The sequence below is a fragment of the Carassius gibelio genome, chromosome B4, assembly GCF_023724105.1.
Source record: "Carassius gibelio isolate Cgi1373 ecotype wild population from Czech Republic chromosome B4, carGib1.2-hapl.c, whole genome shotgun sequence".
In the NCBI taxonomy this organism is placed as follows: domain Eukaryota; kingdom Metazoa; phylum Chordata; class Actinopteri; order Cypriniformes; family Cyprinidae; genus Carassius; species Carassius gibelio.
This window is the reverse complement of record NC_068399.1, coordinates 24660244-24686840: the sequence shown is the minus strand read 5'-3', so window position 1 is coordinate 24686840 and position 26597 is coordinate 24660244. Positions and strand designations below refer to the sequence as shown.

The 26597-nt window shown below is 35.0% G+C and overlaps 2 protein-coding genes across 5 annotated transcripts in view; both read left to right on the top strand.

Moving 5' to 3' along the window:
• LOC127956832 (striatin-interacting protein 1 homolog) overlaps positions 1-8430 on the top strand; it is a 22129-nt gene extending 13699 nt beyond the window's left edge. For 2 of the 4 annotated variants that reach the window (XM_052555061.1, XM_052555059.1), the window contains exons 10-22: positions 71-121; positions 1150-1379; positions 1654-1719; positions 1858-1921; positions 2251-2322; positions 2408-2482; positions 3422-3519; positions 3634-3760; positions 5431-5531; positions 5613-5679; positions 5823-5927; positions 6327-6531; positions 7196-8430. In XM_052555061.1, the coding sequence (XP_052411021.1) occupies positions 71-121; positions 1150-1379; positions 1654-1719; positions 1858-1921; positions 2251-2322; positions 2408-2482; positions 3422-3519; positions 3634-3760; positions 5431-5531; positions 5613-5679; positions 5823-5927; positions 6327-6531; positions 7196-7446 (1512 nt within the window). In that variant the 3' untranslated portion in view covers positions 7447-8430. The remainder of the gene's footprint in view (positions 1-70; positions 122-1149; positions 1380-1653; positions 1720-1857; positions 1922-2250; positions 2323-2407; positions 2483-3421; positions 3520-3633; positions 3761-5430; positions 5532-5612; positions 5680-5822; positions 5928-6326; positions 6532-7195) is intronic. The other 2 variants (XM_052555062.1, XM_052555060.1) reach the window with 1 other exon arrangement.
• A 5080-nt stretch (positions 8431-13510) lies between these two features.
• LOC127956576 (deleted in malignant brain tumors 1 protein-like) lies at positions 13511-26024 on the top strand. The gene is made up of 9 exons (XM_052554606.1): positions 13511-13607; positions 14804-15131; positions 17783-17790; positions 23083-23391; positions 23576-23881; positions 24147-24446; positions 24549-24854; positions 25528-25883; positions 26019-26024. The coding sequence occupies exons 1-9, from the start codon at positions 13511-13513 to the stop codon at positions 26022-26024; spliced, it is 2016 nt and encodes a 671-aa protein (XP_052410566.1).
• Positions 26025-26597: the final 573 nt, after the last annotated feature.

The following is a 26597-nucleotide window of genomic DNA, read 5'->3' as shown; positions in this document are numbered from 1 at the left end:
TCTGCCCTTTTCTCTCTGGGTTTTCGTTGTCCTGTCGGCTCATTCCCGTCTCTTCCTTGTGTCCCTACAGAGTGCCTTTGTTGATAGCTTGGAAGGAGACAGTCCGTATGCCAAGAAACAGGTCTTTACCCCAAACCCCTTTTGTGCATTCTCTTTGTTGTGGGCTGGCCTTGCACTCCTCCACTCTCTTTTCCTTCACAGCAATTAGTTTTTCCTTAACTTGATTTGGGGAAGGGTTCTGAGAGATGCAGTTGGCCATGGATATTAGCAAGACTCTCTGTCTTTCCATTTGCACATCTTTCCACATATTCTCGATCAACGAGATCCACATAGACACACTCCGGCTCCCACTAGCTAGCAGAATGGCTGCTTCTCATAGGCAACCAATCACAGCTCTGCTCATGGCCTTTAGGACCGCCCACAGACACACTCATACATTGACTGCACTGGAACCAACGATGACGCTCCACTAATGCACCTCATGCCTGATGCTTGCTCTGAATCTTGCCATTCATGCGTTTGCACAACACTAGAGATGTGAAGAACTTGCTTTTTGTGCGTTTGTTGAACCGAATCAGTCCCTGTTTTTGTGAGACTTATCATTTGCAGGTTTATGGAACGGTAAGTTTGTGAGCAATGGATGGGGAATGTAATCTGAAGGCTAAAATCCCAGAAGAACCTGCGGAAAAACCCCTGATATGAGTCTTGTATTTTTACGACCTGATACGAGTCTTTTCAATTTGGTTAGTTCAAAAAAATGTCAAAAAAACTAAAACTAAAAAATAGATAATGGAATGAAACCAAACTTCATTCACACCTTATGAATGATGTTTTAAAATAGTACACCTAAAATTTGGATTTACTCATCCTCAAGTTGTTCCAAACCTCTATGTATTTATTTTTTCCTGTTGAACACATAAGAAGATATTTTGAAGAAAGCTGGTTACCAAACAGTAGCCATAATATTTTTTCATACTGTTGAAGTCAACAGTCAACATATAGGTTTGGAACAGCATAAGGGTGAATAAATAATGATTGTTAATTTTTGGGTGAGCTGCCCCTTTAATTATGAATTTGGGCCTTCTAATGAGACTCAATATCAGGGTCCATTTGCATCTTGGTCTTAAACTCTTACTCTCTCTCTTATAGCCACTGGTCAAACAGGACAGTCTGGATACTTACAACGAACGGGACCCTTTCAAAAATGATGATACGCGGGATGAGGAAGATGACCCAGAGGACGTGGACAGTGGCATTGAGGGAGAGGTCGACCCTCTCGACAGAGATGTTATTATCCAACCGCCTCCGCCGCCACAACTGCGGCCCCCAACCGAGAGAGTGTCCTTTCCCAGGGGACTGCCGTGGGCTCCCAAAGTCAGGTAGTGTACAAGGTCGTCATCAAATGTAATGGCCATAAACTGTGCTATTTGGACTTGTTTCAGAGATCTGGAGTCTCATTTATAAATGATGCATATGCACAAAATGGGTTTAGAAATATGCGTGCCCAATTTTCCATGCACATACCTGGATTTATAAAAAATAAAGTTCAAGCAGCTGTCTGTTGATAGCAATCAAATCCTAAACCGAGAAGATTCTAAAAGAATCCCATTGCAACTCCTCATGTAGTCAATTCCTGTCTTCTTTCTCCCACAGAGAGAAAGACATCGAGCACTTTCTGGAGACCAGCAGAAATAAATTTATCGGCTTCACCTTGGGAAAGTGAGTGTCTGATCAGTCCTCCCAGGTTCTGAATCTGTGAGAAATGATAATAAAGGTCACCTTCATCATCATTAATTTAGCATACTCAGAATTCTGGTTCACACTGTATATTCTTTCTTTTTTAATGTTGTTTTACAGTGACATCGATACTTTGGTTGGGTTACCCAGGCCCATTCATGAGAGTGTGAAGACTTTGAAACAGGTAAGCATGGAAACATTTTAGTTTTCTACTATTCCAGTATTCTTCTACACAGCTGGAGGAGTAAAAAAATAAAATATTCAAACATCATATGCATGAATACTAAATGCTAAAGAATTCTCACCTGCTTCAAATATTTTGCCCTTTTATTGAAACAGTACGTTGATTACTGTATATATGAATTGGCAGCTGTTGTGCCACAGATATGCACTGACGTGAATCCAGTGTTCTAATGCATGCTCTATTGGGGCTCTTTCAGCCAATCACAGTTTAGATATCTGTCCTCAGTCACCAAGGCAATTCTCTCTCTCTCTCACCCCTTCTCTCTCAAGCACAAGTATGTCTCCATAGCGGAGGTCCAGATCAAGAGAGAGGAGGAGCTGCAGCAGTGTCCCATGACTATGGTAAGTGACTCAACTTTGCTGTTCTTTTGCATTTATTATTGGTCCATTGAGCTGTCAGTCAGAATCACCTCTTTTGATTGGTCAGGGGGAAGAGGCGGTGAAAGAAACACCTGCAGAGATTCTATATTTGGGAATGTTGCCTAGTCTCTCTCAGTATGTAGTAAGTGTCTCCTTCACTTCGTCTTTTTACACACCCAGATACTTGGGAATAAAAACATTTGCATTTTTGGTAATATTTCACAGCAAACACTATTTGGAGCCTATTTGGCGTTTCATAATGTGTTGTTTTAGATTAGTGCCAATAAAACATCCAAAATACAATTTTAAGTGTTTATTTTATTGCACTTTTTTTATTTTTAATTACTATTACTATTATATTTTAAAGGCTGATTTCTCACATATTTATTCCAGATAAACATGGTGAATATATATATATTTTTTTTCCCCAGGGTTATTATAATTACCTAAAACTGAAACAAAAATTAAAACCATAAAATATTTTTTCATTACTTGAATAAAATAAACATAAACTGAAATTATTTAATTAATATATATTTAAATATATCTATATATTTATATATATTTTGTATCCAAAGCAACATTCTAAAACTAAAACTGGAATAAAAATGAATAAAAACAATTTCATATATTTCACATATTTCAAATAAAACTACTAAAAATGCCACAACAAATTAAAATAAAATGGAAAGTATAAAAAGTAAAACTGATTCAAAATATTATAAAAACTTTTTCTGCTTTATGTAATGATAAAAGAGATATACAAAATCCCCTCTGTGAAAATCTTTGACTTTGATTCCTGTTCTGGAAATCTATGCAAATCAGTGCACATATTTAATTAGACAGTGGCTCATTTGCATATTTAAACCTGTAATAAAAAAAACGAGAAATGTTTGCAATTCCTAATGTAATCATTCACCTTAACTTGAGAAATATATCTTAGTTTTATTTTTTTACTTCCCATTGTAATCCGTGGTTGCCTTAGTTCTAAATGCTAATGCTTAATGGTGTAGTGGTTAATGCATGCATCTCTTCAGACAAACCTGGTAGGAATGTTACACTAATGTCAATCTCTTTATAGATTGCTCTACTGAAGCTCCTTCTGGCTGCAGCACCAACCTCCAAAGCAAAGACAGACTCTATCAACATCCTAGCCGACGTTCTGCCGGAGGAGATGCCGTAAGTCTTATACAGCAGAGACTCTGCATGCGATGTGTGCATGGTGCATGAAAAGATCAGTGCGCTTTGTTTTAGACGCACAGCAAACATTTCCCGTGTGTGTTTTGGAAACAGAATCACCGTCCTCCAGAGCATGAAGCTGGGCATTGATGTGAACAGACACAAGGAGATTATCGTCAAAGCGATTTCTGCTCTCCTGCTACTGCTCCTCAAACACTTCAAACTCAACCACATATACCAGGTCAGGCTCTCTTTTTGCTGTCTCACTGTCAAAGCACCATTCATCAGCAGACAATGAAAGAGAGAGAGCCAGGGAGAGACTACGATGAGGCAAGCACTTAAACTAAAAATGCATACTCTAAATGCATTAAAAAAAGTAAAATAAAAAATAAATCTTTCATATTTCAGATGGGGGTTTAGAGACTACTTTCTACAGCTGGACTCATGCAGTGAGCCAGAAATCTCTACTTCAGAAGTGCTTACATTCACCAAATAGTTTTTATTTCTTATTTATATTTTGAAGATTTATGGGTCAAAGACAAATAGGGGTTCAAGCATCAATTTAACGGCTTAATGCAGCTTACATTTTTTCATTACATTAGAATGTGTACTTTTTAATGTGATTTTTCTGAGAACAGAAAATAACTATCTTTTTTTAATTTTTTTATTTTTTTTTTATACAGATGACCTTGTCAGGCATATTTTTTAACTATTTAAAGCACCACACTGAAGCCCCCAAATACTGATTAATTTTAATTAAAAAATATATATATATATATTAATCTGTTTCACTATCCATCAAATCACTAGGTTTTACCCATTTGTCATCAAAAGGTTTTTAACATTTAAAATATAATCAAATTGATATGATCAGTTTTACAGGTTATGATGTTTAATTTATACATAAATATATCGGTTTTGTTTTGTAAAAACTTATTTGAATATGATTTTATATTCCCAAAAACATGGTAAAAAAAACAATTCTTTTTTCTGATTTATGAAGTGATAAAAATTAGATATCCATTCTTTAAAACCCTTTTGACAAACCTTGCTTTGTTTAGAATTATGCATTGGAAATTTTATACATATTTATTTAGGTAATGACTTTGTTTAAATACAAACATAACATTGTAGCAAAACTTAATATGTTTGCAATTTGTGGCCTTGCTTCATATGCTAAAAAAATCTGAGTTTTTTCTCCTCCTACATCAATTTATTTAAAAATATTAGCAGAGGACGAGAACAAAATGTTCTAAAGCTTGATGTGCTTCATCTTGTCAGCACAGTTCAGACTAATCGTGTGTGATGCGCGTGACAAATTCTGAAAAATGAACGTGGCGCCCTCTATTGGTGGAGATAAAAAGCACTGCAGTGGGAACAGTTTTATAACACATTTATATTCATTTTACCCTTTCTCACACTTGACTTAAAGGTTCACTGAATTAATGATTGAGTTCACAATCATTGTGAAAAGGTTCACAATAATTAACTGAATAATCAGTTACCAAAGTTTCCCTCTTTGTTTATTTCAATTACTCATTCAATCACTCAATCACAAGAACGAGCGTGAACATTGCTTTAACATTTTTAATGAGTTTGCTCATTGACGTCTAAAGTCATGATAAATGAAGAGGAACTGGAAACCAATCACTCTTCAGTATGCATTTTAGTCTAAACTGAGAAAAATGATGAATGTCTTGCAAATTAAAGCCTAATGAAAGCTTCAACTCATCAGATATAGATGGAAGTTTGCAGTTAATTATAGATATTATGGGCAAAACTGACTTCCTACACCACTGGATTTAAAAGGCTATTCCTCCTTAGAATAAAATTTGATATTGTTCAAATTCTGGAGATTTAGAAGGAGGAGTGCTTTATAAAGGAACATGATGTCTTTTGTGTTTTGGACAGTTTGAATATGTGGCTCAGCACCTGGTGTTCGCCAACTGCATCCCACTCATCCTCAAATTCTTCAACCAGAACATCATGTCTTACATCAGTGCCAAAAACAGGTAGACATTTGTATATATGTTAATTCAAACCAGCTTCTGTGTCAGTAAGTCTTTTAAACATATCATCTTTTCTGATGGCAGCATTTGTGCCCTGGATTTCCCTCATTGTGTGGTTCATGAAATGCCTGAACTCACAGCTGAAAGCCTGGTAATGATACAAAACACTACAATTTTCTCTGTTTTTTACCCCAGACTTTATTTTATAGGTAATGTAGGTGACTTTTTTAAGAAAGAACATATTATTTTTGTTGGTTGTTAAGCTGCTCAATGTGTGTCTGTGTGTGTAAACAGGAAGCTGGTGACAGTAATCAGTTCTGCTGGCGTAATCTCTTCTCCTGCATCAACTTATTGAGGATCCTTAACAAAATCACCAAGTGGAAACACTCAAGAACTATGGTGAGAGAAAGAAAAGTTTATTTTATAGATTACCAGTATTATACCACCCCCTTTATACTTAGGCCTTGTTTAAGAGAAGTATGATTGCATTTCTGTGAATCTATAATTCCTACTTAGTTTTGTTTTTATTTAATTTTTTTATGCCTGTTGTTTTTGCTGTTTTTTTTACATAACCTTGCCTGTTTCTCTGTTTCAAAATGCATATCACTGTATAAATATAGCTAATCAATCAGTGGTATCTGTATTTGTTTAAATGCAATCTGTTCATGTGTCAATATAAAGGGGGAAATTTTTTTTATACATCTGTTCATAAATGATTGAATTCTATTCTTTGAGGCAGTTCATGTATGAATGGTTTTACAGTCAATTTTCAGTGCTTTGTGTTGGATCTCTTTCCAGATGCTTGTGGTGTTCAAATCTGCTCCTATCCTCAAGAGGGCGCTCAAGGTTAAACAAGCCATGATGCAGCTCTATGTACTCAAACTTCTCAAGATACAAACCAAGTATCTGGGCCGCCAATGGAGAAAGAGTAACATGAAAACCATGTCTGCCATCTATCAGAAAGTCCGACATCGGCTCAATGACGACTGGGCGTATGGGAATGGTAAATATCAGGGTCGGGGGCGGAGCCTGTGAGAAAGACAATTAACTTCAAGATCCTGTAGAAGGTGTACTGTAGGATTATCTTCAGATTCAAATTTAGAATGTTTTAGAATGTTTTTTAAATTTTGAATTATTTCCTTGGTGAAACATGGGTCATAAGTTGCAATTTAGAAGCTGCATCTTTTATAGGTTTTTTTACTCTACTAAAGCATAAAAATACTGTTATATGTTCGCAGATATTTAGAAAGCGTGCTTAGTTCACATACTTCATTAAGTTCGCAAAACCTCAATTATTATTCTACTATGAAATCTATGTTGTGTCGGAATGTCTGCAACAGAAACAAAAGCTCTCAAATATTTTGAATTTGTAATGCAGTACCCGTTTCAACCACTAGCTGTCAATATAACATACTGCACCTTTAGAGGCTGCATTTAAAGACCAATGCATCACAGTAGTGTGTGACAAAGGCTTTCTGGAGGCTCCTTCACATGTAGCCTCGACATGCATCTTTCAATTTCGATAAATGGATTCCTTGCGGCCCATACTAACCATTTAACAATGTTTGGTACGACCGCCGAAGGATACAGCCCCTGAATTGGGACACAGCTCTTGTAGTTGTTCTCATATGTAATAAATGCTCCTATTTTTCATTCTCTTTTCCCAGATATTGACGCTCGGCCATGGGATTTCCAGGCGGAGGAGTGTGCACTACGCGAGAGCATCGAGAAATTCAACGCACGCCGTTACGATAAGAATCAGAACAGTGAGTTTACACCAGTAGACAACTGCCTCCAAAGTGTTTTAGGACAGCGTGTCGACCTGCCCGAAGACTTCCATTACAGCTACGAGATGTGGCTTGAAAGAGAGGTTTTCTCCCAACCTATTCAGTGGGAAGGTCTGCTACAAGCCCAGTGACCCTACTGTGCTTCTTATTAAACTGACACAATTACTGTGGGATCACGCAAATACTCAAAGCACTGAGGGTCTGACGTTCCTGTTCTATAATGAATTCTTGTAAATAGAGATCTATATATCTTTGAATATGGAATGGTGGTCTTATTCCATGTAAAAGCATTTGATGGTTTGGGTATAAACACAAATATGTCTGTGTATGTAATAAAAGAATGATATCTTCTCTAATACCTGAAGCACACTTGATGTATAATAACTGCACAATACAGTAATCTAACATATATAATATTCTGAAATGATCAAGATTTATTTATATGGTCTAACTGTGAAAATGTTTAATATTTATGTAAATATGAGCTCTTCATGAGGTTGTGAGGTACCACCTGAGGCAGGGTCTCTCTTCAAAGTGGCTGTGTGGAGTTGATGTGGTGATTTATTTTTTCCCCGTAGCATCATGTGTTTAACAAGAGGGTGTATATGTTCTTGAGAAAGCAGTGAGTCACCACTTTTTGTCCCCATGTAGCACTGCACATCACACAAAAGACCCCTGAGCAGCACAAAATACCCATTCAAAGTGTCCTTGGTGACTGTAGCGTCACCCACACTAAGCATGTCGCTCACTCAATGGTGCTGGTTTTTAACACTTCATTTTATCTCCTTGTGACATTCTCTTTTGAGACTTGCATTGTATGAAATGTTTGTGCTCTCTCCATCAAAACAGTGTCATAGACAGCACATCACTTCATTCATGTTTGTTTTACAGGGTTTATCTTGCAATATCATTTCTTATGTTTTATATTCCCATTGTTTTGTATTAAACTAAGGTTCTGTTAAAATGAAACTACCTATGATGATCCATACCAAATACAGCACCATCACATGTTTTATATGTACACTGTTGTACTTGTACAGACTGCACTGTAAGTGAATGCAGAATATTGACTTAAGAGTCTTCAATAAATTATAAAGAGCATTAAATAACCATAACCTTGTCTAACATATCTCTGTCTGTAGTTTTAGTTTTGTATAATATTTCCTCACACACTAGATGAGAAGATTCAGTTTATCACAAGAGGTCTTTAAGTCAAATTTATTCTTCATTTAATGTAAATCTCTTAAATGGTCGGCATATGATAGCTGCTTTTCAATTTTATGCCAATACATTTATTTCTCATACATTAGTAACAATGTTAAAATTCAGCTTTGAAAACAGGAATAAATTACATTTTTAAATGTATTCAAACTGAAAGCAGTTATTTCAAATTGTAAAAAAACTGTTTTAACAAAAGTTATCACATGCCGACCTTTTAAGAGATTTACATTAAATGAACAGTACATTCAACTAAATTTAGTAACTTCTCTTTGTGGATCATATTTCCTCACACACTAGAAGTGTGAGGAAATATGACACAAAAAAATGAGAGCACATAACGCATTTCAGTATGAACAACAAAGGTATTCATCCTCTCTTCTGTTAAAAATGATACATTTATTAGCAAGAAAGTTAGAATACCAAAAATTATGATATTTTGTAAATTACAGCACTGCCAATCAATTTAAATATAAGTACTCAGCAGCTGACTTCAAGTTTTCATCATGTGGAGAATCCCGGTGTGAGTCAAATGTTTTATTTCAACTTGTTTTACCTGAAATAAATAAATAAATAAACAGCATCAGGAGCCTGAGTGTGCAAGTGCCAACTTATATATTATTAACACAAAGTTGGCTGTCCTGTGGCCGTCCTTATTTGTACTATTTGATTTGTACGGATACAACTCAAATCAGAAGAAATGTATTTGTGAATTAAAATATTATATAGATTATATACACAAATTAAAGATTGTTCTGTGAATCATTAAAATATATATCATTTTACATCTGAAAACGGAGTAAAAATAATATGGAAGAATAGCTCAAAATATCTCTTTTAACTGAATAAATTAAAGGCAAATGTTTTTCATTATATATTATTCACTCGGTATTGACTAATTCTCTTGTAAATTGATGCATTTTAATATCAGGATTTGTTCATATATATAGATATACATACATAAAGTAACATTAAATTAATGCAAAATAGAGGAACATAATATGGCGCCCTCCTGTGGTGAATTGCGTGAGTTGCACTGATGCAACAGTTTGGAACGCCTGCAAATCGAGATAAAGGAAAAAATTTTATTAAATTATTTTTAAATAATTTACATTTTAAATATTGATCAATCTGTTTATCAAAACGTTTTTATTAGGAAATGTCTCTGCAAACTGAATAAAATAAAGTCAAACGTAATTAGTTTTTATTTCCAGGCGCCCTCCTGTGGTGAATTGTGTGTATTACTGATGCAACTATTTGAGTTACATCGAGTTAGAGGAAACCTTTGTGTTCAATTATTTAGAACTGATTAAACATTAAACGCTATGAAAAATATATAAAAAAATAAAAATACTAAAAAATACATTGCATATTGCAAAAGTAACGCACGGATTTAAAATGTGGTTATTTTCAGTATTTGTTTGGACTGCAAAATATTAAGATTTTAAACAGTATTCATTTCTATAACTGGATGCCAATTAAACACGTTGCTGTCGTGAGGTAACCTATATTCACAACAATACAGTTTAAACGAACTGTAGCCTATTGTTTGTGTGTGTTTTAACTATATTTGTAGTATTTATTTTCGCAATGCAGAATGCAATATCCTAGAATTACAGTCTGTTCATATCTTGTAAATGTAATGTAAATAGGATGTAAAAAGGAACAATGATAATGCTTGCATATGTGTCGATGTAGTTGGCTCAGACCGCTTACATTACCTTCATTGTCTTAAAACCTGAAAGGTACTGATTTGTATCTTTCTGGAAGCCTTCACGTTTGTGTGATGTCATACACCTTTCTAGCAAACTAGAAAAAATAAGGTTAAGCAATTTAGTAAATTTCCATGTTAAAACATCAACATCAAGTGAAACTAAAGTACCACATCTTTCTTAGTTAAATGGAGCGCTATTCTGGAATATTATTCCCTTCCTTTTAAACCAGATGAAAAATCTAATTATTGCATTTTTTAAAGTATGATCCTTGCACTCACAGAACATTCTTATGGCACCATATGCAAACTTTTGTGAGCTCAATTTGAATGTTTATGAGTTCAGTTGTTACAAGCAGTCTCTGTCTTCTTCTGTTTGCCATGTGTTCAGTCCTTTATGTACATTGTTAGAAAAGCAAAAACCAAGACAAACGTATGTGTAAAGCCGTGATTTGCATTGGTTTGCCTTAAAACCTATAGCCTTTACTGTGTTTATACTGAGGGAAAACAGATGTCGATTAAAACAGGATTAAAATTAGTTGTTGAAAGACCATATGAAGCACAGCACAGTTTTGAGGCAGACCATTTTCACCACAGGAGAGTGCCAAATTATGTTCCTCTATTTTGCATTTATCTAACGTTATATCATGACGGCTGGGGAACAGTGTGCCACATCAGCTGTGATCTCACAGTTGGTCTAGTGCTCTGTAGAGAGCTGGGCTGTGGTGGGAATACACTGGGCCCGCTGATGGGCCGATATGGATGGATTCGCTCAGATTTGGTGGGTGGAGAAACCATCAATGTATTCAATGATTCAGGAATCATTTGCAGAGGTGCGTGTCCAAACCCATACATTAAATCAGTCCTCTATAGAAGCTTGTTTGTTTTTCTCACAGTTCACAGTTTGTCTCTCACATTTTTTCCCCTGAAATTCTGAAGAAAAAAGTCTACATTACTAGATATAAACTCTTAATCGTGAGCTGCTTGTGTGAAAATAAACACAGCGCCTCGCTTCACTATGAAACACCTTTGCAATTTGATAAATGCAATTCAGAGTATCTATCTCTCCATATTCTGAGAAAAAAAGTAAGAAATGTTTGATTGAAAGTTGCAAGTACCTTTTTAATTTTTTCTGTGGCTGAAAAAAATAGGGTAATGTAAATTTAGAATTTTGAAGAAAAATGTTAGAATTGCTAGATATAATCTCAGATTTGCAATGAAAAAAATCAGAATCGTGACATAAAAAGTCACAATTTCCTAACCCCCCCCCCCCCCCCCCCCCCCAAATTCTACCCCCAAATTATTAGCTTTTTTTAATCTAGTAAATAAATAAATGAATGAATACAAATATACTGTAAATACATCAACTTCTAAGTTATTCTACTTTGTTCTTCTTCCTGAATTTACACCTGTACATTATAAACACATTTATTTTCCATGTATACAGTTTTCAGTATTGCAGAGTGAAGCAACAGAAAGATTAACGAGATGCCGTTAGGATTTAACTGTGTGCAATAGGTGCTCATACACCTCAAATGCGTTGAAGGCATTTTGGATGTGCTTCAGGGTGTTTTGCATGTAGTTTTGCATGCTCAGTAAGGTAGAGGCGGTGGGAGGAGAGGCAGTAGTAGCACGACTATGAAGGAAAGTTTATATAGGTTTATTATAACTAATGAGTTCATAACTTGTTGAGTGCAATAGTAAGTCCTAACAAATGTCCAAAAAGAAAATCTTTCTCCTTCTTGCCGTCCTGACTATCTATCTATCTTGCAAAAATTGTTTGATAAAAGTTAACATGAATCTTATCTTGTCCAGAAGGTTATTCTTGATATCTGGGTCATTGATGCTGTCTCCAGTCTCAGCTTTCACCACAATCCTAACCACAACTCGTCTCACAGTTACTGTGAAGTGAAACATTGACAAGGGAGAATGATTTATCATAATGACATCTTGTCATGGCATTTGTCAGGAAAACTGGGATGTGAATGAAATTATTCTTAACACTCCTCTTGTGGTGAAAAACCAGGTATATAACTTTTGTGTTAGGGGTCAAATTGACAATGGTTTTCAGGCCAAAAATTCACTATGGAAAATGCTACAGATTCATGTAAAAAAACAAAACATCTATTGTGGCCTTACTGGCCTATATGTTTGAGATGAAAACAGCTAAAAGATACAAGACATTTAAAATCAGTTTTTTATATTATATTATGGTTAAAGGTCAATTTGACCCAAACATCTATATGTTCAGAAATATCTGAGGTGCAAAGAATAGATAACATCTAACATAATTAAAAAATGGTCTCTCACACTTCTCTTGCTGCGACAGTCTAGTAATTGAGATCTAAAAAAAAAACGAACAACAAAAATCAAACTCTGGCAGAATTGTTTTGTCTGTGAAACTCAGATACATTTACATTTAGTCGTTTAGCAGATGCATTTATCCAAAGTGACTTACAAATAAGGACAACGGAAGCAATTAAAATAAACAAAAGAGCAAAGATATGCAAGTGCTATGACCAGTCTCCGTTAGCCTAATGCAGTACATGTAAGGGTATGGAATAAAATGAGGTTTAGTAAATAATTACAGAAGAAATATTTCTGGGTGGACTACTTCTTTCCTGAATGTTGCAAGAGGCTGCTGTTAACACAGTGTAACCTATAACATTAGAAAAAAAATGTAAATGAATTAAATATTAAAATACAATTCTCACAGATGTAGAAACCGTGAATTTACCTTGGATAATTCAGAAGTTGAGTTACAATTTCAAGGACACCTTGAATCTTAAATTATATAAGCTCTCATGTATTTAATATTTTAGTGTTTGACAAGTTAAAATAAAGATTTTTTTTTTAATTATTTTATTTTTTTACCTGACTCTTTAGTGTTTTTCATAGTGTTGTCCAAATGCATGGAAACCACTAAGGGTTACTGAGGGAACCTTTGCATGCTTATTCATGAGCCCTTATGAGAAATATTCACCAAATTTCAAGAAGCAATAAAGAGTTTAAAGAGTATTTCTAGCAGTTTGTAAACAGAGTGAAGGTCAAATTGAACCCAACACAATAGGAGAGTACATCATTTGTGATGCTCACATGAAAGTTGATCTCTTCATCAACAAAACCATTTTGTTGATGTACAGTTCACTAGTGAAGCCTCACTCTCAGTACACTGTGCATCATCTATTCATACTGGTCTTACATCTGGTCCAAAACAAGCAGCATGCTTTGCCTCAATCACTTTCCCACAATTCACTTCTTTACATATGACCACAGCGTCTGCTAAACCCCAGCCATTATCACACACTTTCCCCACTTACCATCATGAAGAACCTCCACTCATCCGCAACAATCAGTGTCAGAGTCAGTGCCATTCACCAACCTAATAAAAACAGAGAGTAAAGGATTAGAAAAGTTTGGTTCTATTTAGTATATGTAATATTTATGTAGCTTTCATCCACCTTCACAGATGAATTCAGAATGCACACAGTTATGTTCAGTATACATTCTGCAGAATTTCCCTGAATTTGAATGGGAGGTGCGCAAACTGTTCAGGCTGAAATAATAATTTGAATATACTGTATGCAGCACTGTAGAATTCACCAAAACATGTTTGATTTCCTAGATGTTTTGTTTATCAAATGTGCATTTCAGTATTATTTACATGGCAGATAAAAATCCACACGCATGTGTACATCACATTTATAGAATCAGTGTGGATGGTGTTCAAGCTGAATAGTAGCTGTGGTAAAAGATGAATAAGAGGACAGCAGCCTACGACTGACGTCCAGTTTAAATTGACCTACCTAAATCCCATAAGAAGAAGCTACAGATGACCATCTGGCCAGGTATTACCTTAAAAACTTTTGCTCATATATATTATGAGTGTTTTCTTATGCATTTAGCATAAGGATTGTTCAAGTGAGATTATAGGGGGTGTGTTTCAATTAATCTTTATTTAAAAAAGCATCAAACCTAAATTATGACACATTTAAAATCTTCAATCTACTTTTTAAACATTCTTAAACGGATATAGAATTTGACTTTGACTTTGACAAACTTACTTTTAAAAATATTGATTGCCAATATTAAATCGTTTTTTTTTAATCTACAATTTAAATATATTTAGTTTATTTTAAATGCTTACCACCTATTATATGAAATTCAACAATTAATTAAAAACACATGATACATTAGTAGTACTACTGAAAATGCTTAAATACTAAATTTCTTTCTTGCTTTCATTCATGATTGCTAATAATAGAAGCACGCTGAATTCTGAATACATCTCTTTATAAGAGCAGCAAGATGAGGCTAAAATGATTTGTATGAAAATTCTAGAGACAATAAACCAAGGAGTATTTCATATCTATCATATGAAATATATTTGCAGCCAATATGATGTGGTCCATGCAACTCTGTTTGCTTCTGGGTAAGGAGAACGATGCACTGACACAAAACTTTGCTGTGTATCTGTCGCTGTACCAATAATATTATTGAATATTGAATTAAAGGCTCAAATAAAAATGAATGTGCATCTGTGGTGATCTAACATGCAGGCTTCATAAATGTCACAACTGGAATCAGATTGGTCAATGGAAGCTCTTGTTCTGGACGAGTGGAGGTTCTTCACAATGGAACATGGGGAACAGTGTGTGATGATGGCTGGGATCTGACAGACGCTGCAGTGGTGTGTAGAGAGATGGGATGTGGGGATGTGATCGAAGCAAAGAGCGATGCTTATTTTGGACAAGGATCAGGCCAAATATGGCTGGATAATGTAAACTGCACTGGCACGGAGTCGTCACTGAAGAACTGCAGGGCAAATGAATGGGGAAAACATAACTGTGAACATCATGAAGATGCTGGAGTCATCTGCAGCAGTGAGTCAAAAACAATCAAAGAACTGAAGTATTAATATTGCACATTTTCTTTTTATGGAATTACTAAATAGAAGAAATTAATTAACCATTTTTTTTCAAATGCCATGCCTTTTTTACAAAAAAATAAAAGTAAGTTACATAAATATATTTAAGACTAAAATATATTTTAGCAACTACCACATTTGAATTTTCAGCACATTTACACAAGTAAGCAGTGGAAACAAATCTGTGTAAATTCAACTGGAATGTATTACATTTTCATTTCAGTCACACACACATATGCAACATCTACTCTATAAACTTCAACTTCATCTGGCAAATCAAATTGTACAACAACAACAAAAAAAAAACCTCCAGGCTTCATGAATCCATAATTAATAGAAACATAACTGCTGCTGCTGTACTTATGATATAATAAGCAAAAATAGCTTACATCTTTGGAAAACTCTCCATTATACAGTTAAATAGGACCTACATTCCTACATGTTTGTTATCGGTATGTTTAGGTTCACCGAAACAGTTCCAGCATCTACATCTTTGGAAATCTATTTTTCAGAAATCAGGAAAAAAACAGCCATGAGGCTCCAATTTAATGTTGATCCAAAAACTGAACTAAACGACAAAAGCAAAATGATGGAGATTTTGGAAAAGGTGAGTGCAAAATAAAAGGTCACAGAGAACAACAAAACATCTCACACTGTAGCTTTGTTATTATTATTTTTTATTTATTTAACATATTTTTGTCTTATTATTTTCACAGATAAAAGAGATATTAAAAGATTCTGGAGCTTTTACCCTGCAGTGGAGGACGCAGTCAAATGGAGAAGTGTTTCAGAAAGCTACTAAAAAGAAAAATGATCCTCAATATTGTGAGAAAAACATATAAACCCTTTGCTGCTATATATTTTGATTAATGTGCGATAGTATATACATTGATACATTAATCCCAGCTTTCATGTTTGACTACAAGTAAATCTGACCCTACCATTAAATGTATAAAATGATTGATTTCCATACATAAAATATACATTATCATATAAATAAATTTAACATTTTTTTTTATTTAATTATCATTTAAAGGTGAAAATATTTATTTTTAGACCTGACATTATTTATAGACGTGAAATTAATAATGAAGATGAAGACAGTATTTACATTTATAGTGGTCTGCATTTAAATTGATCTTACAAAAAATATTTTAAACATGAATGTGCAACATGAACCTGTTTGTCCTGTTTATATTATATTAATACATTATTTTAATATTTTTTTTTTCTGAATAAATAAGCACAATGAAGTTTTCAATGGTTCCTGCTTTCTCTGTTCATTGTGTACAAAAATGTATCTATGGCACCTCGAAGATAAAAAAATAAAAATAAAAAACTAATGAATGCATGTAATGTTGAGGAAAATATGCAATTTTCTTATTACAAGTTTTTTCTTTACATGAGATTTTTATTTACATGTAATATTGTTGTGTTGTTACTGAATATGTTGAAAATATTGGACAGTGTTTTTTTTTAGAAAGACACCACACATTATATTGAAATTATTTTATTGGAAAAATGGTTTATTATGAAAGACATCATACATTATATTGTAATTGTTTTATTGGAAAAATGGTTTATTATGAAAGACATCACACATTATATTGTAATTGTTTTAAAGCATTTATTGTGCAAATATTTCTAGCATATATTCGCAAAAGTATAGCATATGAAACATGTTTTAGTAAGAGATTTGCTAAAGAAAAATGAAGAACAGGGATGTTACGACAGAGCAGGAGGCATCAAAGAAAGTCCAGGAGGAGAAAAATAGGCTGCACTTTATTTTACAGTACGTGTACTAACATGTACTTATAGTGTACAGTACTTACAGTGTATTCATCTAAGAAAGTTCTGGTAATACAAGGTAACTACATGGGGTAGGGTTAGGTTTAGGGGTAGGTTCAGGGTTAGTACCTAGTTATTACAGTTATTGTAATTACCATAATAAGTACATAGTATGTACATGAGGAACAGGACTGTAAAATAAAGTGCTACCGAAAAATGCTTATAGAGAGCTTCTGAGAACTATGAGTGCTTATGAGTTAGGACAGATTTGACTTGCTTTACCTAACCTGAGAATAAATCAAATAAGGTAGAAGGTGTAGAAGATTTAGTCCTCATACCAATCATGCAATCATGATACATACCTATCGTACCTCATACCTCATACGTCAAGCCCTCATACCAAGATCCGATCCCCACTATTCATATTTTCTGTAGTGAGGATCTGAAAGAGTTTGCATGACTCAAAATTGCACTGGAGAATTTGCTACCTGCTGAGGCTACAGAACATTTCAAAGTCCAAAAACTGACTGATTATCTGAAACAAGTCATTTATCAACAGCAGTTGTCCACATAACAACACATGAGGTCTCTAACTGCACTTAATGTCAACCACATCAACTCACAACTGCAGCAATTAACAAAAAGAGTGAGGGAAAGTGCAAGAGTTGGCAATATATCAACTACACCAGAAGTAATTACAAATATTGTTAGTACTTAATAAAATTAATTTTCAAACTAACAAACATGATTCACATTATTAGATTTATTTAACCTTTTAATATGTCAGTCCCTTCAGAAGTGTCTTTGTCTCTGTGACAAGAAGGTTTCCAGGTGATTTTATTTGGTTGTAGGATCAGCTGATGTCTTGGCTCCTCCCCTCAGATTTCATTAAAAGACAATTGTCAACATGAGAAATAAAGCTCTTACTATCAAAGCAGTCCATCTTTCAGAATGCAAACCAATTAAACGCTCAGAAAGTGCTGGATTAATTTAATAGCCATAAAACAAGGAATTAATTTCCCATCTGCAAACATTGTTGGATGCACCATTGGATGTTTGTACTGCACAACATTCATTGTATATTTTCATAATGTTTCAATGCAAATCCACTCAAATGTGAATTAAATGCTTTCATATATCATATACTCATATAGTTAAGAGAAAAATATCTGTCACTATTCAAATATCAAAACCGATGGCATGACTCTGAGTGGGCCAGTTTCATGAAACTCCCTTTATAAATTTGCAAAGACATGTAAATTACATGGAAACAAAACACCAACATTCACAAATGCTAGAAAATGAGTGTTGTGTCAGTTCAGGCAGGCCTCGTCAGTCAAGCTCACATCAGCAGTTTCTACACCTCTTACAGCGGTCTATTTAAATCCTGTTCATTCAGCCTCACTTCTATTGCTTAACTGCATCCTCCATCCCCAACTTCTCCGAGCTCAGATGTATTTATTTAAATTCATATTCATATTTGTTCATATTCCCAAATAGTAGATTTCAGACACAAATGTGACAGGTTGCGATCGCGGGCCTCCTAGACCTCTGGGCATTATGATTCTGTAAACAAATGACATTCTGCAGAATTTCCCATAAGAGAATTAGAATGGGAAATTTGCATATTGTTGAGGTTGAGATAACAATTTATGTGACTGCAGCACAGTAGAATCCAGTGAAACCTGTCAGAAATCAAAGATGTTTTATTTATCAAATGTGGATGTCAGTGTTATTTACTTGACAGATAAAAACGCACATACATGTACATCACAGGCATGTGTACATCATATCAGTGTGGATGGTGTTCAAGCTGAATAATAGCTGGGTCAAGGATGAACAAGAGGAAAGCAGCCTACATAACTGTCACACGTCCAGTTTAAATTGACGATGTACCTATAAATCCCATAAGAAGTTCTTGTCTCTACTTGTTATATTTCGTCTCTATACGTTAAATATAAATCTACAAAAAAAAATTACAGACCCTTCATTTATTTGTAAAATCAACAGGGGATCAAATAAATATTTTCCCCACTGTATCTAACATTATATGAAATATATTTACAGCCAATGTGTCGTGGTCCACACAATTTTTTCTGCTTCTGGGTAAGAAGAACTAGCTGACAAAACACTGTGCATTCTGTTTGATGACCAATAATATCTTCTAAATAAGAGCTCATAAAAAAATTTGTTTGCATCTTTGACTCTCTAACATGCACAGGTTCTCAACACGTTACTCAACATTGTTCTGGTTGAGTCAAATTTGAATGGGTCCAATATGGAAGGATGATGTACAACGTGCTGGGAATGAATACACACTGAAACCATGTTCATCAAATGAATGGGAAATTCACAACTATAGCCATCAACACGATGCTGGAGACATCTGTAAAGGTAAGTCACAAGATTTGTCTTCCTAAGCAACAATTTGATTGCTTAAAACATACATAAACTCCGTAAATAGCTTGGATTTAATATTTATCCTAAATAATGACCCTGATGAAAGAATAAAGATTTTGGAAAATGTGAGCTCATGATAATCTCACACTGTAGCTGGGACACAACAGTTATTTAGTATTTACTATATTTTTCTTACGGAATTTAAAGATTGAAAGAAATTGAAAGATTTGGGGACATTTAACCTACAATGGAAGACACAAGCTAATAGAGAAGTGTTTCAGAAAATTTGGCAAAAAGAATAAAATTCCTCTAGACTGCGAGAAATAGAACAGAAAGGGTTTACATATAAACCCTAAGGGTTTACATATAAACCCTACATATAAACCCTTTGTTAACTGCTATATAACTAAATTAATGTGTGATAGTGTATACACTGATATACAAATCATAACTTCAATCACAATTCTATTACATGTCATAAGAAAATCTCACCCTGCCATTAATTGTACAGTTTTGTTCAAAATAATAGCAGTACAATGTGACTAACCAGAATAATCAAGGTTTTTAGTATATTTTTTATTGCTACGTGGCAAACAAGTTACCAGTAGGTTCAGTAGATTCTCAGAAAACAAATGAGACCCAGCATTCATGATATGCACGCTCTTAAGGCTGTGCAATTGGGCAATTAGTTGAAAGGGGTGTGTTCAAAAAAATAGCAGTGTCTACCTTTGACTGTACAAACTCAAAACTATTTTGTACAAACATTTTTTTTTTTCTGGGATTTAGCAATCCTGTGAATCACTAAACTAATATTTAGTTGTACGACCACAGTTTTTTAAAACTGCTTGACATCTGTGTGGCATGGAGTCAACCAACTTGTGGCACCTCTCAGCTGTTATTCCACTCCATGATTCTTTAACAACATTCCACAATTCATTCACATTTCTTGGTTTTGCTTCAGAAACAGCATTTTTGATATCACCCCACAAGTTCTCAATTGGATTAAGGTCTGGAGATTGGGCTGGCCACTCCATAACATTAATTTTGTTGGTTTGGAACCAAGACTTTGCCCGTTTACTAGTGTGTTTTGGGTCATTGTCTTGTTGAAACAACCATTTCAAGGGCATGTCCTCTTCAGCATAGGGCAACATGACCTCTTCAAGTATTTTAACATATGCAAACTGATCCATGATCCCTGGTATGCGATAAATAGGCCCAACACCATAGTAGGAGAAACATGCCCATATCATGATGCTTGCACCTCCATGCTTCACTGTCTTCACTGTGTACTGTGGCTTGAATTCAGAGTTTGGGGGTCGTCTCACAAACTGCCTGTGGCCCTTGGACCCAAAAAGAACAATTTTACTCTCATCAGTCCACAAAATGTTCCTCCATTTCTCTTTAGGCCAGTTGATGTGTTCTTTGGCAAATTGTAACCTCTTCTGCACATGCCTTTTTTTTAACAGAGGGACTTTGCGGGGGATTCTTGAAAATAGATTAGCTTCACACAGACGTCTTCTAACTGTCACAGTACTTACAGGTAACTCCAGACTGTCTTTGATCATCCTGGAGGTGATCATTGGCTGAGCCTTTGCCATTCTGGTTATTCTTCTATCCATTTTGATGGTTGTCTTCCGTTTTCTTCCACGTCTCTCTGGTTTGGCTCTCCATTTTAAGGCATTGGAGATCATTTTAGCTGAACAGCCTATCATTTTTTGCACCTCTTTATAGGTTTTCCCCTCTCTAATCAACTTTTTAATCAAAGTACGCTGTTCTTCTGAACAATGTCTTGAACGACCCATTTCCTCAGCTTTCAAATGCATGTTCAACAAGTGTTGGCTTCATCCTTAAATAGGGGCCACCTGATTCACACCTGTTTCTTCACAAAATTGATGACCTCAGTGATTGAATGCCACACTGCTATTTTTTTGAACACATCCCTTTCAACTAATTCAACTAATTGCCCAATTGCACAGCCTTAAGAGCGTGCATATCATGAATGCTGGGTCTCATTTGTTTTCTGAGAATCTACTGAACCTACTGGTAACTTGTTTGCCACGTAGCAATAAAAAAATATACGAAAAACCTTGATTATTCTGGTTAGTCACATTGTACTGCTATTATTTTGAACAATACTGTATAATGTGTCTTGATTTTGACTAATAATTTTTGCACTGACATCTCTTCTCTATAGCATTATACTCTTTTGAATCATGATTTGGACTTGAATTGAATTGTGCAATGCTAATGCCGTCAGGCCTTTTTGATAATGTTTGTGTATTTAGCATTTGTTAAGATGAGTAAAAGCAAATCTAATAAAATTATGGAATAGATATTTATTTAAATTAGTGCTCACTTCGTAATACATCTTCAAAACACTGCATAAATGATTGTTTATAGATGTTTATAAGTATTTACAGGAGTGACAAATGCAGTTTTACAGCCAAATGAACCTCCAAAAAATTCAGGTAAACTGTAAATAAATACAAAAAAATATATAGAATAAATAATTTAAAGATGAATGTGCAACATGGACTTGTTTGTAGAGTTTGCTGTTTACATATAGTCTTATATACATTTTAAAGCTTTAGCCAAACCATTTTCTTAATAAATACACAAGCAGCAAGTTGTAGAATGATCCCTGCTTTCTCTACTTCTTTGTGTGACAAAATAAAGCTATGGCACCTGAAAGATAATGGTTAATGGTGACATGCAATAAAATATGCAAAACATCAACAAAAGATGCACAAAGAGGATTTAATTGCTGGATATTGGATCATTAGGGCTCTGATGAAATGTTTAAAGATTTTAAGAAATTCCTCTTATTGTGGAAGAAGAGAAAGTTTTTTGTTTGCTTCAGCTACTGATAGTGTAATTGAGTCCAGCTGGTAGATGCTGTGCAGGTTAACCTCACTCCTGATCTCAAGATGCACACTAGCGAGTGAAATGATGAGCTCCAGTCTTCATCCTCTTTATTAGTGCACTCTACTCCCAAGTCCTGCTCGGAGCAGGTGTGGGTTGCTAAGGTTACCCTAGAAGCTTCTGCAAACAAAGGCTCATTGAATCATCTCATATTTTCCTGGTAAACAAACTAGGCACACATCCAATCTTTCAAGCAGTAAACCATGAATTCCAAAACATATGGCATGAAGAGAAAAACACAAGTACATGTCACAAAGGACTTTTCAAACTGACAGACGAAGAAGAGAACCATTTAGCAGGTATTAACATAGAAATGATCATATTACAATTATTTTATTATTAAATATTTATATTGTCATATAATATAATATTACTTTTTTTATTTGATTTGATTTGATTACAATATGACTAAATACAATTAGAAAAACTCACTTATACAATTAGACAGTTATTTTACAGTAGATGTTTAGAATTTTTACAGCTACCTGTCTACACTGTAAAATTATTATTATTAATTCTGAAAGTAGTGTAGAACATAAGAAAAAGCAATGAATGTTTTGTGTGAAGATTCAACATGAATAATATATCATATTTACTATATTTCTAGCCGCTATGCTGTGGGTCATGCAACTCTTTCTGCTTCTGGGTAAGAGCATTATGCTATACACTGAAACAAATCTTGGTCACAAATAGTTTTATATTTTCAGCATGATTAAAGCAATAAAAAGTCAAATTAAATATTAATAATCTGCATCTTTGACTCAACTGCATGCATAGGTTTTACAAATCCGACTAGTATAGATGAAATCAGACTGATGAATGGCACTTACTCATGTTCGGGAAGAGTGGAGGTTCTTCACAATGGAGCATGGGGAACAGTGTGTGATGATGGCTGGGATCTGACAGACGCTGCAGTGGTGTGTAGAGAGATGGGATGTGGGGATGTGATCGAGGCAAAGAGGAATGCTTCTTTTGGACAAGGATCAGGCCAAATATGGCTGGATAATGTAAACTGCACTGGCACGGAGTCGTCACTGAAGAACTGCAGGGCAAATGAATGGGGAAAACATAACTGTGAACATCATGAAGATGCTGGAGTCATCTGCAAGAGTGAGTCAAAAAAGTATTAATATTGCACATTTTCTTTTTATGGAATGTACTAAATAAAATAAATACATTTTCAAAAGTTTTTTTTTTAAATGCCATGCCTTTTTTCCCTAAAAGAAAAAGATTGTAAAATACATACATTTATTTAAGACCAAAACTTTTTTTATATTATCTGTGTGGATAACAGCTGTCAGGTTGGTGAATGGCACTGACTCTTGTTCTGGAAGAGTGGAGGTTCTTTATAATGGAACATGGGGAACAGTGTGTGATGATGGCTGGGATCTGACAGACGCTTCAGTGGTGTGTAGAGAGATGGGATGTGGGGATGTGATCGAGGCGAAGAGCACTGCTTCTTTTGGCCAAGGATCAGGAACGATATGGATGGATGATGTACAATGTGCTGGGAATGAATCTACACTGAAAAGCTGCTCTTCAAATGGATGGGGAATACACAACTGTAGCCATCAAAAAGATGCTGGAGTCATCTGCCAGTGTGAGTTCAAAATATTCAGCAAATTTAAATATTGTTTAAAAATAAATGCAATAGAATTGACATTATGTGTGGATGTGTCGTTTGTAACTGTGAGGCAAAAATATTATTTTTCATAAAATTGCATATTTCCCTTTTTAAGGAATAACACGAGAGAGTTAAATAAAACAATATAGTTTTCTAACCCAATGTGTTCTTGTTGAAATAGTAAAATACACAAATATATGGTAGTAAAAGCAACTTGGCATTTTATTATCTGTGTGTATAGTAACTGTCAGGTTGGTAAATGGTGACAACTCCTGTTCTGGACGAGTGGAGCTTCTTTGTGACGGTCAGTGGAAAACAGTGTGTGATGATGGCTGGGATCAATCAGATGCTATGGTGGTGTGTAGAGAACTGGGCTGTGGGAGTGTCGTAGGGCCAAGTCGTGCTTATTTTGGCCAGGAATCAGGACCAGTGTGGATGAATACTGTACAATGTAATGGGACAGAATCTACTTTGAAGAGCTGCATATCACATGAAATTACCTCCTGTAGTAGTAATAAAGGTGCTGGAGTCATCTGTCAGCGTGAGTCACAAAACTTTAAACAATGATTTTAATATGCTTCTGTCCACTCAAACCATCTTTACAGACATAAAGCCATTTTGTTTCTTTTGCCATGTGCTTCAGCTCCTATTACAGTCAACAGCAGTCTTTCATGTTCGGGAAGAGTGGAGGTTCGCCACAATGGAATCTGGGGAACAGTGTGTGATGATGGCTGGGATCTGACAGATGCTGCAGTGGTGTGTAGAGAGATGGGATGTGGGAATGTGACCGAAGCAAAGAGTGCAGCTTATTTTGGACAAGGATCAGGACCAGTATGGATGAGAAATGTGAGATGTAATGGAACAGAGTCTACACTGAAGAACTGTGTTTTAAGTGGAAGATTTCAACAAAACTGCAGCCATGAAAAAGATGCTGGTGTTATCTGTGAACGTAAGTGATTAATGATTTATTATAAAGGTCTACTGCCTGACATATTACTTCAATACTGCTGCATTTCTTAACATAACTGTTCATGTTAATAATATGCAAACAATTAATAAAAGCAAAATTATGTGTCTTAGACCTACACACTTCATAGAAGACCAATTTTTAATTTATCAAAGAACTATTGCTAAACAGTTTCTGTTCATTTATTGTTTATTAGCCAAAGTACGACTGCAGAATGGTTTTAACTCTTGTTCTGGACGAGTGGAGGTTCTTCACAATGGAGCATGGGGAACAGTGTGTGATGATGGCTGGGGTCTGACAGACGCTGCAGTGGTGTGTAGAGAGATTGGATGTGGGGATGCTATAGAGGCAAGAAAAGGTGCTTTTTTTGGCAACGGCTCAGGACCAATATGGATGAATAATGTAAATTGTTATGGGAATGAGCAAACTCTAAAGAGATGTAGATCTTCTGGATGGGACGTACAGAACTGCAGTCATTATAAAGATGCTGGAGTCATCTGCCAATGTGAGTCAAATACATAAACAATAATGAGGCCGATTGCACTGACATCCAGAATATAACTAGCCCTTGTACATTGGACTATAGTAACTTTCATCATTACCTATTATTATATTATAGTAAAATATCAGAAATTTTGTTTAATATCTATTTCAGACAGCTATACCTTTATCAATGATTCAAAAAGCTGGATTGATGCATTGGGATATTGCAGAACTCACTACCAGACACTGGCGCACATTTTAAATGCCACGGCACAGAAGTACATCACACAGATGCTGCAGGATAAAGCAATCACTGATGGAGTGTGGATCGGGCTTGAGCGGAGTATGCTCTTCAGCTGTTCGCCCTGGCTGTGGACCAGTGGGCCGTATGTGGAGTATGCACCGTGGCATCAAGAGTTTCCAAAGGACCCAGCGAGCATGTTTTGTGGAAAACTTCTCAAGGAAGAACAGAAAGGGTTTGGATGGACGGATGCTTGCTGCCATGAGCGTCTGCCTTTCATCTGTCAGGTCAGTTTCTCGTCCTGGTTTAATGAAATCAGCTTTCTGATTGCATGCAGTCTTGTGTTTTTTGAATTCTTCGGTGTGAAAGAGTCTGCAAGCGTCTAAAGTCTAAAATGATTATCTTTTGTCACGTCTTATCAGGGATGAAACACTAGATGGAGCCGTTTCCTAATTTGAGTCGGTTGCTGGTGATCACAGTAGAGTCATGAACTATGATAAAAAATTTTTGCTTTGTTTCTTAACAAGTTATAGTAAGTAACATGTAGCCCTGTTTGTTGGTATGGACATATTGATATACTCCATATATATATATTTTCTTTTCATTCACATTTTATTTATTTTTTATTTTTTTGACAATTTATTTCTAAATGTTTCTCTAAATAGGTTGCTTAGTGGTATTTATACTATTAATAAAATTATTTGTTGTTTATTTTCATACAATTTTCATTCAGTGTTTTTCAGCAGTCAGTCTTTGTGTGTTTATATTGACTAATGAATAAAGCTAGTAAACAATGGGCAGTTTGCTGCTTTCTTTATTGTATTCTTGATAAGATTATTATTTTTAATTAATTTATTTTTGTAAAAGTATAATAGTTCATTTTAGATTTGTCATGATAACGGTGTATACATGTATATTATTATTATTAGTACCAAAAACATCAGCAAAACAACACTAATTATAAAACTAAAAATTGTGCTGATGCTGTTATTAATATTATT